At 47.0% G+C, this 14062-nt stretch overlaps 1 protein-coding gene across 19 annotated transcripts in view; it reads left to right on the top strand.

Annotated features, from left to right (window-relative positions):
• The window catches only part of LOC105490045 (fer-1 like family member 5), a 66032-nt gene that overhangs the window by 11066 nt on the left and 40904 nt on the right, over window positions 1-14062 (top strand). For all 19 annotated transcript variants that reach the window (XM_071077330.1, XM_071077324.1, XM_071077325.1 and 16 more), the window contains 7 exons: window positions 198-260; window positions 1009-1059; window positions 7387-7417; window positions 8373-8488; window positions 8842-8965; window positions 9386-9438; window positions 10638-10706. In XM_071077330.1, coding sequence (XP_070933431.1) covers window positions 198-260; window positions 1009-1059; window positions 7387-7417; window positions 8373-8488; window positions 8842-8965; window positions 9386-9438; window positions 10638-10706 — 507 coding nt within the window. The remainder of the gene's footprint in view (window positions 1-197; window positions 261-1008; window positions 1060-7386; window positions 7418-8372; window positions 8489-8841; window positions 8966-9385; window positions 9439-10637; window positions 10707-14062) is intronic.

Below are 14062 nucleotides of genomic sequence, written 5' to 3'. Positions count from 1 at the left end.
CTCAGAAAGTTTCAGATTTTGGAGCATTTTTGATTTCAGATTTGTGGATTAAGAATACTCAACCTGTTCTCGTAAACCCATTGAAATGGGTAAAGTTGTGGGAAGAAGCACATTATTCTGAGCTTTCGGGTTTACCGGGTGCTTGGGTGAAGTGGTGGAAGACATCGTCCACTCTACCCCAATTCTCTCTGCCTCAGATCTTCTTCCAGAATTTTCACGAGGTTCCTGCAAAGTTCTTTGATGAGACCATCTTAATTCAGGTGAGGAGCCAAACTGGTCCCCAGCAAGGTGTGTTTCTTGTCCCACTTCAATACTGGGAAGCGCTGCAGCTCCAGCCCCCGCCCTTAGAGCCAGGGGCACTTCAGATTGTCTTCCTCACCCGCCCCCCAACTTTCTTCACCCCCTGGCACCCAGATTATTCATTCATTTACTCATTCCCTCAACAAACGTTGTGGACTGCCAACTGCCCGGCCCTGAACTGGGCGCCAAGGTGAACAGGGCAGCCCCTTCCCATGTACCAGGATTCTCAAGCCACCAAAGGCCCTTGTGAGTAGAATACTCCATTCCCTAACCAAAGGGAGCCCAGTAACAACGGTGAACATGTGGTCATCAGGTGTCTGCCATGTGCCCAGCACGGGGCCAAAGAGAACAAAGAGGACTCTTCCTTTGAAGAATTTACATGTTCTTGGGAACAAAGGCACAGAAGAAACAACCAGGAGAGCATGTGATGGATAATGCTGAGTGCAACACCTTGCTTTATGTTGACTTGGGGCCAGGAAATTGACCTCTCTGATCAATTTCCTCATCAGTAAAATGGAATTAAAAATGTGAACCTCACAGGGTTCCTCTGGGAGTGAAGGGAGAGCACCCATGTGCAAGTGTCAGCCCCATTAAGAAGCATTCAGCACGTCAGGAGGATCCCGGATGTGCCTTTGCTATTCCTCTTACAGGGGCTGAGGGAAATTGGGATCGTGAATAATTAAAATATTTCTGGGAACTCCCTTGCAGGTGGTGAACTCCTCAGTAATGAGATACAAAGCAGAGATCGGGAGATTTCAAGTGAGTACTGTACATGGGAGGACGTTCGGTGAAACAGTTATAGCAGAGACCCACGCTGGGCTCCATGCCCAAGTCTAGGGAAAAGGACTGGGATTTTCATCGGCTGGGTGCAGTGGCTCACGCCTGTAATCCCAGCACTTTGGGAGGCCGAGGCAGGCAGATCACGAGGTCAGGAGATCGAGACCATCCTGGCTAACTCGGTGAAACCCCGTCTCTACTAAAAATACAAAAAATTAGCCAGGCATGGTGGCGGGCGCCTGTAGTCCTAGCTACTTGGGAGGCTGAGTCAGGAGAATGGCGTGAACCCGGGAGGCGGAGCTTGCAGTGAGCCGAGATCACAGCCACTGCACTCCAGCCTGGGCAACAGAGTGAGACTCCGTCTCAAAAAGAAAAAAAAGAAAAGAAAAAAGAAAGATCCACACTTGTATCCACCTACCAACTGGGTGACTTAACAGAAGTTATTCTGAGCCTCTACTTCCTCATCTGTAAAAGGGGGATAATAATATACTCAATCTGGAGGGTGATTGTGAGGATTAAAGTATATATAACATTTATAAAGCTCGGGGTGTCATGTTGATTTCCACACAGCCATGATACTATGGACACAGTTCAAATCTCTGCCTCCAGGAAGTAGAAGCAGAGGATCCAAAAGGTCAGCTTATATGTTAGGGAAACTCAGAGAAAGATTGCTGCCTTTGAGGACAGAGTGAAAAGATGTGATTTGGAAAGACAGGCTGAGAGATTAGGAGAGTTTGCAGTCATGATGGACTAAACTAACATTCTCCAAATCCAAAAAGATCAGGAAAAGCGCCGGGCGCGGTGGCTCAAGCCTGTAATCCCAGCACTTTGGGAGGCCGAGACAGGCGGATCATGAGGTCAGGAGATGGAGACCATCCTGGCTAACCCGGTGAAACCCCGTCTCTACTAAAAAATACAAAAAAAAACTAGCCGGGCGTGGTGGCGTGCACCTGTAGTCCCAGCTACTCGGGAGGCTGAGGCAGAAGAATGGCGTAAACCTGGGAGGCGGAGCTTGCAGTGAGCTGAGATCCGGCCACTGCACTCCAGCCTGGGCGACAGAGCGAGACTCTGTCTCAAAAAAAAAAAAAAAAAAAATCAGGAAAAGGTAGGTTGCTACGTTAAATACAGGATGCCCGGTTACATTTAATCTCAGATAAACAAAAAAATACATTTTAAATATAAGTATATCCCAAATATTACATGGCTTCTCACCAAATATTGCAGGGACATATGTGTATTAACCAAGTCGTCATTGTTTATGTGAAATTTTAATTTAAGTGGGTCTCTTCTATTTTTATTTACTAAATCTACAACGTTAGTAAAGGGGGACCACCCTTGGAAAAAACATAGAGAGGGATTCTAGAAATGTTAGATGGTAGGAGGTGAAAAATGTTGTGCTCTTGACAAAGGCCACCGCATGATTTCTAGACAGTGACCAGTGACATAAACTGACTAAGTTATAGAGGTCACAGAAAACCTGAGTTTAACCGAGCTTCTTTTTTTTTTTCCTTTGAGATGTGATCTTGCTTTGTCACCCAGGCTGGAGTGCAGTGATGCGATCACGGCTCACTGCAGCCTCGAACTCCCAGGCTCAAGCAGTCCTCCCACCTCAGCCTCCCAAGTAGCTAGGGCTACAGGTGTGCACCACCATACCTGGCTAATTTTTAAATTTTTTTTGTAGCGAGTGGGTCTCACTATGTTACCCAGCCTAGTCTAGAACTCCTAGACTCAAGCCGTCCTCCCACCTCAGCCTCCCAACGTGCTGGGATTACGGGCATGTGCCCACCGCACCCAGCCGAGCTTATTTTTTTTTTATTTTTATTTTGGTATCATGAACTCCCATATCCTCATCACTCATCTTCATCAATTCACAGTCAATTGTGTTTTACCTACACCTAGCCCCCTTCCCCTTCACCACTGAATTATTTTGAATCAAATCTCAAGCATCATATCATTTTATCTTTCTACATTTCAGTATGTATTGCGAAAACATAAGGATTTTATTAAGCATAACCACATACAATTATCACATCTAAAAACCTTCATAATTCCTAGGTAGCATTAAATACCTAGTCAGTGTTCAAATTCCCCTAATTGTTTTACATATTCCTTTTACACTTTGTTCAAATCAAGATTCCAGGCTGGGCACAGTGGCTTACACCTGTAATCCCAGAACTTTGGGAGGCCAATGCAGGCGGATCACCTGAGGTCAGGAGTTCAAGACCAGCATGGCCAACATGGCCATCTCTACTAAAAATACAGAAATTAGCTGGGCATGGTGGCACATGCTTGTAATCCCAGCTACTCCTGAGGCCGAGGCAGGTGAATCATTTGAAACCAGGAGGTACAGGTTGCAGTGAGCCAAGATTTTGCCACTGCACTCCACTCTGAGCGACAGAGAGAGACTCTGTCTCATAAAAACAAAAACAAAAAACAAATCAGGATTCCAAACCAGATCCATTCATTGCAAGTGGTTAATATGCATTTTAGTTTCCTTTTACTCTGTTGGTCCTCTCTGTTCCCCCCACTTCCTCTTCTTTTTTTTAATTTGCAACTTATTTGTTAAAGAAACTGGGTAGTTGGACCTGTAGCATTTTCTCTGGTCTGGGTTTTGCTGATTTCATCTTCAGGGGATCATTTTGCATTCCCCCCACCCCGCTTCCCTATCTAGAGTTTAGATCAGTCTCAACCAATTAGTTGGCAAAGGGACTTTAACAGAAGGCACAAAATGTCTGCTGGTCTCTCATTTTATGTTGTTAACGACTAATGATGATCACCGTCTGGATCTGTTGCTTCACTAGAAGTGACTGAGTTTTTATTCTGTTTTTTTTTTTTTTTTTTTTTTTTTTGAGACGGAGTCTCGCTCTGTCGCCCAGGCTGGAGTGCAGTGGCGCAATCTCGGCTTACTGCAAGCTCCGCCTCCCGGGTTCACGCCATTCTCCTGCCTCAGCCTCCCGAGTAGCTGGGACTACAGGCGCCCGCCCCTGCGCCCGGCTAATTTTTTTTCTATCTTTAGTAGAGACAGGGTTTCACCATGGTCTCGATCTCCTGACCTTGTGATCCGCCCACCTCGGCCTCCCAAAGTGCTGGGATTACAGGCGTGAGCCACCACGCCCGGCCTTATTCTGTTTTTTTATTTTTTAATTTATATATATATATATATATATATATATAGAGAGAGAGAGAGAGAGAGAGAGAGAGAGAGAGAGAGAGAGAGGGCGAGAGAGAGACAGTCTTGCTCTGTCACCCAGGCTTGAGTGCTGTGGTGCAATCTCGGCTCACTGCATCCTCTGCCTCCCGGGTTCAAGCGATTCTCCCGCCAAAGCCCCCCAGGATAGCTGGAACCACAGGCATGCGCCACCACGCCCGGCAAATTTTTGTATTTTTAGTAGAGATGGGGTTTCACCATGTTGACCAGGCTCGTCTCAAACTCCTGGCTTCAAGTGATCCACCCGCCTCTGCCTCCCAAAGCGCTGGGATTACAGGCATGAGCCACCGTGCCTTGCCCTGTTTTTTTTATATTATGGATTTATTGAAGTGTCATTGACATACAATGAATTGTACATATTTAAAATGTGCAACTTGATATATTAAAAATATGTGCACACCCAGGAAGAAAACATCATCACAATTAAGATAATGGATATACCCATCACATCTGTCACCTCCAAAAGTTGCCTAATGCGCCTTGGGAATCACTCTGTCTCATTCCCCATCCCACCCCCTTGCATTCCCAGACAATCACTGATCTGCTTTCTGTTATTATGCGAACGTTTCTTTCCTAGAGTTCACATTAATAGATAATTATTTCCTTTAGTTCTTATCAATAGAATCATACATTCTCTACCCTTTTGTGCCTGCTTTCTTTCCCTCAGCATTGCTATTCTGAGATTCACCCATGTTGTTGCATTTGTCAGTAGTGCATTCCTTTTTACTGCTGAGTAATAGTCCAGCGTATGGATGTACCGCAGTTTAATTATCCATTCCCTTGTGAATGGACATTTAGATTGTTTCCAGTCTGAGGCTGCTATAATGAGGCTGTGTAAACATTTGTGTACAAATCTGAGTGTAGACATAAGCTTTAATTTCTCTTGGGAAAATATGTAGAAGCAGAATGACTAAATCATACGGTAGGTATATGTGGTACATGTTTAACTTTTTTTTTTTTTGGAGTTGGAGTCTTGCCCTATCACCCAGGCTGGAGTAATGGCTTGATCTCAGCTCACTGCAACCTCCCTCTCCTGGGTTCAAATGATTTTCCTGCCTCAGCCTTCCAAGTAGCTGGGATTACAGGCACCTGCCACTACGTGTGGCTAATTTTTGTATTTTTAGTAGAGACTGTTGACCAGGCTGGTCTCGAACTCCTGACCTTGTGATCCACCTGCCTTGGCCTCCCAAAGTGCTGGGATTACAGGCGTGAGCCACCGCACCCAGTCAACTTTTTTTTTTTTTTTTTTTGAGACAGAGTTTCACTCTGTCACCAAGGTTGGAGTGCAGCGGTGCAATCTCAGCTCACTGCAGCCTCCACCTCCCAGGTTCAAGCGATTCTCCTGCCTCAACCTCCCGAGTAGCTGGGATTACAGGTGCATGCCGCCATGCCTGGCTAATTTTTGTATTAGTCTGCCTTGGCCTCCCAAAGTGCTGGGATTACAGGTATGAGCCACTGCACCCAGAGGTGTGTGTTTAACTTTTGAAGGAAATTTTCTAAAAGTTTTTTTCCAAAATTCCAAATAGGTTGTGCCACTGTACATGCCCACCAGCAGTGTATTAGAGTTCCAGTTGCCCCACATTCTCCACAATACTTGATCTAGTCCATCTTTTCTATTTTAGCCATTCTAACGGTGTGTAGTAGTATTTCGTTGTGATTTTAATTTAAACCTTCCTGATGACTAATGATGTTGAACATCTTTTCATGTGCTCGTCATCTGTATATCTTCTTTGGTGAAGTGTCTGTTCAAACCTTTAGCTTGTTTTCCTTGGATTGTTTGTTTTCTAACTATTGATATATGATTTGCTAATATTTTCTTCCAGAGTATGACAGCCCATTCATTTTCTTTCTTTTTTTTTTTTTTCGAGACAGAGTCTTGCTCTGTCACCCAGGCTGGAGTGCAGTGGCACAATCTCGGCTCACTGCAAGCTCTGCCTCCCAGGTTCACGCTATTCTCCTGCCTGAGCCTCCCCAGTAGCTGGGACTACAGGCGCCCGCCACCTCGCCCGGCTAATTTTTTTGTAGTTTTAGTAGAGACGGGGTTTCACCATATTAGCTGGGATGGTCTCGATCTCCTGACTTCGTGATCCACCCGCCTCGGCCTCCCAAAGTGCTGGGATTCCAGGAGTGAGCCACCACACCCGGCCAACAGCCTGTTCATTTTCTTTTCTTTTTTTTTTTTTTTTTTGAGACGGAGTCTCGCTCTGCCGCCCAGGCTGGAGAGCAGTGGCCAGATCTCAGTTCACTGCAAGCTCCGCCTCCCGGGTTCACGTCATTCTCCTGCCTCAGCCTCCCAAGTAGCTGGGACTACAGGCGCCCGCCACCTCGCCCGGCTAGTGGTTTTTTTTGTGTGTGTGTGTGTATTTTTTAGTAGAGATGGGGTTTCACCGTGTTAGCCAGGATGACTCGATCTCCTGACCTCGTGATCCGCCCATCTCGGCCTCCCAAAGTGCTGGGATTACAGGCTTGAGCCACCGTGCCCGGCCAGCCTATTCATTTTCTTAACGGTGTCTTTCAAAAGCAAAAATTTTCCTTTTGATGAAGTCCAATTTATCAAGCTTTTCTTTGATGGACTGTGCTGTGTTGCTGTATCTAAGAACACAGTATGGGTGGCCCTAATGTTCCGTAGCAGCTTGCCCCACATATGTCACCTTCCATCCCGAACCACATTCCTCAAACCTCTGTGTCAGAAACTGTCTCCAAGGGGAAAGAGAAAACCCGTAGTTTCTTTATCAACTCCTACCTCTTACCTTAACCATCCTCTTCCCCAGGAGCAGTGAGCCCTTCCCGGACCCAGGAGTAGGGTAGAGTCGGGCTGTGTTGGCCGAGGGGGTGGCACAGCGCAGTGTTGAGGACATTTTCCATGCAGGCTTTCTCACTGGCTGGTTGTAAGACTTTGGGCACCTCTCTCAAACTCAGTATCTTCCTCTGCAGAGTAGAGGTGATAATGGGCCTACCTCCCAGGCTGCTGTAAAGATGAAAGGAGTTAGGGCAGAGAACATACTGAAGCCCCAACAGCTAGTAGTTGGGTCAGGTTAGTTGATATTACAAATCTTGGCTGCAGGCCCTAACTAATTCTCACCCCACTCTTGTCTTTCCAGACAGATATTGGGTTTATCTACCATTCTCCGGGTAGGTAACACTTATGGCAAATATGTATGTCTTCTGAGAAAAATCAGGCCAGGGGTCAGAATACCTTAAAATCCCCATACGTCCAACACATGGGTGGAGGGAAGTATTAGAGGTTGTAAATGATTTTCTGTATTTGATAATATTTTACTGTACATTGTGGTATTTTATTTTACCTTATGTTTTAATTTAATTATATTTTTTGAGATGGAGTCTCGCTCTGTCACCCAGGCTGGAGTGCAGTGGCTCGATCTCGGCTCACTGCAACCTCTGCCTACTGGGTTCAAGCGATTCTCCTGCTTCAGCCTCCCAAGTAGCTGGGACTACAGGCATGCGCCACCATACCCAGCTAATTTTTTATTTTTAGTAGAGATGGGGTTTCACCACATTGGCCAGGCTGATCTCGAACTCCTGACCTCAGGTGATCCACCCACTTCAGCCTCCCAAAGTGCTGGGATTACAGGCGTGAGCCACCGCGCCTGGCCTGTTTTACTTTATAATAGTAGCATCTTTCTCCGAAAAACTCAGGGCATCCCTTTCAGTCAAGTGCTGGCCTTTTATTACCATCCTGGGTTAGATTTCTATTTTTTGAGGCCAGTATTGGGAGATTAAAGTTTGAGTGGAAGTTCCCACCCTACCTGGCTATAACATACACACCAGGTTGAGGAAAATGGTTGCCTCTACAGTGCCTGGTTCCAGACCAGGCCACAGTAAGAACAGTAGGTTCCCAAGGCATAAACAGGGGTCCCTGTTTCCTAGAGGCAACAGCTGGCAGCCTTGTGAGCACGCTATCATTGCTTCATGGTACACGTGACTCCCCTTTTCCTCCGCCACTGGGTAGAACACAGGATGCCTGAGACGTATTTCCACCTTCCCCTCCTCCTAAAACAAAGGCTGGTTTCAGGGGAGAGGGAAGGAGGCTGGAGGCAGATCTCCCATGGCCCCTCTGCCTCTCCAGGTCACACACTCCTAAGGAAATGGCTAGGCCTCTGCCAACCAAATAACCCCGGCAGTGGTGTGACAGGCTACCTGAAAGTCACCATCTGTGCCCTCGGTGTGGGAGACCAGGCCCTGGTGAGCTGCCCCTAATGCCCCAGGAACCTATCCTATCCTGGCTGCCTCCTGGGGGCACCCCTGAGCCTCACCCTGGGCGTTGACCATCAGATCTCTCCTTTGTCCGCTGAGCCACTGTGGGGTCTCTCCTTTGTCCGCTGAGCCACTGTAGGGTCTCTCCTTTGTCCGCTGAGCCACTGTGGGGTCTCTCCTTTGTCCGCTGAGCCACTGTGGGGTCTCTCCTTTGTCCGCTGAGCCACTGTGGGGTTGTCCCATCCCCCTGCACCAAGTGGGAGGTTGGGGAAGCAAAGTCTGGGGTCCTTACCTGTGACCTCCACATGACCTTGACTATATCAGCTCTCTGGTCCCTCCAGATAGATCAAAAGCAGCTGTATGGGGCCGATGACACCGATATTCAGATCTTCAAGTCAGCGGTAGTCCCGATCAACATGGCTTACTTACAGTTCTTCATCTACTGCGCAGAGGACCTTCACCTCAGTGAGAGTCCGGGTGCAGGGGAGGGAGCAGCCCTGAGGTTCCCTACACGGTGGTACCCTGGATCCTCATGGAATTTCCTCATTCCTTTTGATACTAAACTACGGTTTGGGGTAGGGGGACAGGGTGAGACTGGAATGTCCCGAGACTTGTCCTGTGGAAGTGCCATGGACACCCTTTCAAATGGGCCTCACACCCCCGGCCTATGACGGCCAGATGCAGACTCAAGGCTCCCTATGTCCCCCCACCCCATGCCATTGTGTGGAAGAAGAAGGGGCGTGGTGGTAACTGGAGACAGGTCTGCCCGGGGGGCACCCCTCTAAATTATAGGGGAGGGTTTTCAGTTGTTCTGTCTCCACTCTATTCCCTCCCCCTGAAAAAATATGCTGCTGGCTCAGATGTCTTTTAACTTGTTGTTCATAGAGAAACAGCAGTCAGTGAATCCTCAGTTGGAGGTGGAACTAATTGGGGAAAAGGTAAGTGTAGAAATGTTCTGAGACCTAGAGAGACTGGCACCTAGAGAAAGTAGTGTGGAGAGGAGGGTGGCCCGGTAGGCAAGACCACAGGAGTCATCTCCCAGTCACCCACTGAGAGAAGCATGCACCCCTGCACCTGGACCTCTGTGCAGGTGGAGGCCATGTCTTATTCTCTGCATGCCACATGCCCCCCCAAAACCAAATACATGTAGAAGAATGAGTGCATGAGTGAAACATGCCAATGAGTGAACAACACTGAAACTGTCACCATTCCTCAGTTTCTTCATGTGTAAACGAAGGTTCTGGGCGAGAGAGTTGCTGACATTCCGTGAACCTCTATGAATACAGAATAGCATTTTCCAAAGTGTGCTGTTGGGTGTCATGGGTGAAAAAGGGTCCTATGTTCAGATTCGGAGAATGCTAGGTTAAAGGTAAATAGATTTGTTTCCGTATTTGCCAAGCAGAATTTCTACCACATTCTATTTTTTGCAAGCAAGTCATTAAATCCAGCCCACACATAAGTAGAGAGAAAATAATGTCTATCTTTTGAAGGGAGGAGTACCAAAGAAATTGTGGACATATTTAAAACCACCATACTGAGTATGTCCCAGTGAGTGGTTGGGTACCTCCAAGGCTAGGTGAAACGTTCTCAGGTGGTAAGTGACACACAGTTTTCAAAAATTTTGATACTTCTGTGTTCATCTTGTGTACCTTAAAAGGTTTAATAAGGCCAAGTAACACTTGGTTTCACAGATACCACTGCTTAAAAATGAAGTCAACTGATGGTTTTGAAAGAGGCGTGCTGCTGCCATTAGCTGTGTTTTTACCCATTTTTCTTTTGGAATCTTAGAATTTATCTAGCAAAATCTATGTGTATACACTCATATAGTAAGGTTAGTAGCCCTACAGCATATAGTAAGGTTAGTAGCCCTACAGCTGTTTAAAAATGAGGTCTATTGAAAGCTGACTTAAGGAAAAATATGAGGAATCTAAATCTGGCAAACACTTCGGATAAGTACACAGAGGACTGGTGCTGTTGCTGCTGAGAAGTTGTGCAGGTGTCTTGAGAGCAGGGATGAGCCCGAGCACGTCTGTGTGCAGACAGTGGCCACCGGGGGCTGGACAGGAAGAGCTGGAAGGTGAGGCCAGTGGAGGGAGGAGGGGCAGGCTGGCACCAACACTGCTTTGGCACATTCCAGCTTAGGACGCACATGCAGACGCAAACCGACAACCCGATATGGAACCAGATCCTGACCTTCCGGATTCAGGTACGGCTCCTCCATCATGCCCACTCTTCTCCTACATCCCCTAACATAGAAGGGAAGTTTGGATGGTTGTGTGCGGGTGAAGACAAGAGGGTGGGGGCCAAGAAGCATGGCAAGGGGGACTCTGCCTGATAGGGAGCATGAGGAAGCCCAGGACATATTATGGAAAACTTTACCTTTTATAGCTTTACTGAGTTATCATTGACATACCTATGTCAATGGTATGTATGACTTGTAGATATTTAAAAGGTACAATTTGGCCGGGCACGGTGGCTTACACCTGTAATCCTAGCACTTTGGGAGGCTGAGGTGGGCAGCTCACTTGAGCTCCAGAGTTTGAGACCAGCCTGGCCAACAGTGGCGAAACCCAACTCTACTAAAAAGATAAAAATTAGTCGGGCATGGTGACATGCGCCTGTAGTTCCAGCTACTCAGGAGGGTGACGCAGGAGAATTGCTAGAACCTGGGAGGTGGAAGTTGCAGTGAGCTGAGCTGAGGTGGTATCACCTACTTATCTGAGCAAACACCAGCTCAGTAGGTGATAACAGCCTGTTGCCCAAGCCGAGCCACTGCATTCCAGCCTGCACAACGGGGAGAGTCAGTCTCAGAAAAATATAAAAGAAGAAAGAAAGAAGGAAGGAAGTAGAAAGAAAGAAAGAATGAGTAGCTGGGACTATAGGTGCCTACCACCAAGCCTGGCTAATTTTCATACTTCTAGAAGAAAGAAAAAGAGAGAGAGAGAGAGAGAGAGAAAGAGAAGGAAGGAAGGAAGGAAAAAGGGAAGGAAAGGGAAGGAAGGAAAAGAGAAAGAGAAAGAAAGAAAGGGAGGGAGGGAAGGAAGGAAGGAAGGAAGGAAATGTACAATTTGATACATTTTAAAATATGTACACATCCAGGAAACCCACCATTACAATCAACATGATGAATATATCTATAACCTCCAAAAGTTGCCTCATGCCCCTTGGGAATCCCTCCCTGTGATTCCCGTTCCACCCCCTCCCATCCCCAGGCAACCACCAATCTGCTTTCTGTTACTACGGATTAGCTTGCATTTCCTAGTGTTTCATAGAAATGGAATCGTTCAGTAAGTACGCTTATTTGTTTGACTTCTTTCACTCAGCATAATTATTCTGAAATTAATTCATGCTGTTGCTGTGTATCCGTGGTTCATTCTTTTTGTTGCTGAGTAATATTCTATTGTATGGATGTACCACAGTTTGCTTATCCCTTTCCTTGTTTATGATCGTTTCCAGTTTGCAGCTGTTACAGTGAATCTGTAAACACTTGTGTGCAACCCTTAGCATAGACATATGCTTTCATTTCTCTTAGGTAAATATGTAAATTCATAATCACTAGATTCAGAATGACTAGATTCTGGTAGCTATATTAAGCAATGAGTGGGTCATACAACTGAACTTTCCAGAGAACTTAAATGTGCCTTTCACCCACATATAAAAACAAAACAAATCCCTTTAAAGACCCATTTTAAATGATAATATACATTTTCTTATCTTCTCAGCAACTTGCCCTGAATATAATTAGAGCTTTTCATTGATGGCCTGGAGCCATTACAGGAACATAGTTATTATCCTGGGCTATCTGCAGTACTGAGCTACTTGTTCCTACACTAAATGGCTCCCAGACGCTTTCTTTGTGGGATTCTGTAGTCTGATTTTGATCACCTTTCAATCTGTCTCGTCACCTATCAGCTGTTGTGGATGACAGTTCTCTTGAAGGTGGAGCCTTACTGGCCTTTTGACTCTAAGTCAGGCTTCTAAGAGCTGTGTGTAAAATCAGAACACAGTTCTGAGAGAGAACTTGAGCTCTCTCATAAGTGCAGGCACATAGAAATTTGTGTGACACGGATTTGGCAACCCAGAGAGTGTTTTGCTTCCTCATATGTTGTGAAATACAAAATTAGCTAATGAGCTCTCCTTCTGCCTCCTGTGAACTCCCCTCCTTGATGCTTCTAGTAGTTACCCAGTCTGCCTTCTTGTGAGTCATCATTTTCAACCATTCCTCCTAATCCCTGCCTCCTTGGATGATTTTATAGACTCTGAAAGTAGGAAGACATTTCAGAGGAGGCCTGGTCCGTCCACCATCCTTGCCAAGCTCCCTCCCACCTTTTGCGGCCTGTGGTGAGGGCACAGGGCTGGGATCCTCAGATGCTCTGTGGCTGTTCAGAGCCTTGGGAAATCCTCTTTTTTCATCTTCTGTGTTCATCTTTTTTTTTTTTTTTTTTTTTTTTCTGAGACAGAGTTTCACTGTTGTCACCCAGGCGGGAGTGCAATGGCTCGATCTCGGCTCGTGCAATCTCCGCCTCCTGGGTTCAAGCTATGAGTAGCTGGGACTACAGGTGCCTACCACCAAGCCCAGCTAATTTTCATACTTTTAGTAGAGACGGGGTTTCACCATGTTGGCCAGGCTGGTCTCGAACACCTGACCTCAGGTGATCCGCCCGCCTTGGCCTCCCACAGTGCTGGGATTACAGGTGTGAGCCACCGTGCCCAGCCATTGTCATCTTCTTACAGGCTCAGAACCAATGGCACAGGCCAGGCCCTCCCTCATCCTTGAGAGAGGCCGAGGCCTTCCAACATTTGAAGACGTCCAAACACCCCCTGGAACCTCATCCATTTTCCCCAGAACACAGTCTCCAGGGTGGGGCCCTTTGGATACCGCCCTTTGGAAATGCAGCAGGCAGGTGTGAACCGCACTCTGAAGAGGCAGAACAGCCAACCACACAGATGGTAGCATCTGAGGCCAGGTGGTCAGAGAGGGAGCAGAGCCCGGGACACTGCAGAAAACTGGCCTGTGCCAATGGTCAGTCCGAGGGCCCCAGGGCAGAAGGGGAGGCCGCACACTAGATGAGGAACTGAGAAGCAGGAGGAGAATTATTAGCAGGATGGATGGAAAGGTGGTTCGGCCATAAATGTGAACTTGGAGGATTCTTAACTTTGGAAGACCTGGATGCCTTCTGGTGCCCACCTCTCCCCTTCCAATGTCCTCCCTTAGCCTGGAAATTTCCTCCTTTCTTACTAACTAGCTGCTCAAAAGCCCTTTCCTCTTCTCCTTGGCCCCTTAGCTGTCAGGACCCGGGGAGAATTGGATGAAGAAAATGGAAAGCTGGGAGGTTCCCAGCCGTACCCCAAGAACTGCTGTAAGGAGAAGAGGCCCCAGCGGAGAGGACTGAGGATTTGGGGTCACGCTCTGGCCTCAACCCCACAGCTCTATTTTACACATGGACACATGGATTTTTTTTCTTCTATTTTTTTTTCTTTTTTTCTTTCTTTTTTTTGAGACAGAGTCTCGCTCTGTTGCCCAGGCAGGACTACAGCGACACAATCTCAGGTCACTGCAAC

The sequence above is a fragment of the Macaca nemestrina genome, chromosome 13 (genome assembly GCF_043159975.1).
Source record: "Macaca nemestrina isolate mMacNem1 chromosome 13, mMacNem.hap1, whole genome shotgun sequence".
In the NCBI taxonomy this organism is placed as follows: Eukaryota; Metazoa; Chordata; class Mammalia; order Primates; family Cercopithecidae; genus Macaca; species Macaca nemestrina.
Note: the sequence above shows the minus strand (reverse complement) of the source record. Positions and strands in the feature narration are given on the sequence as shown.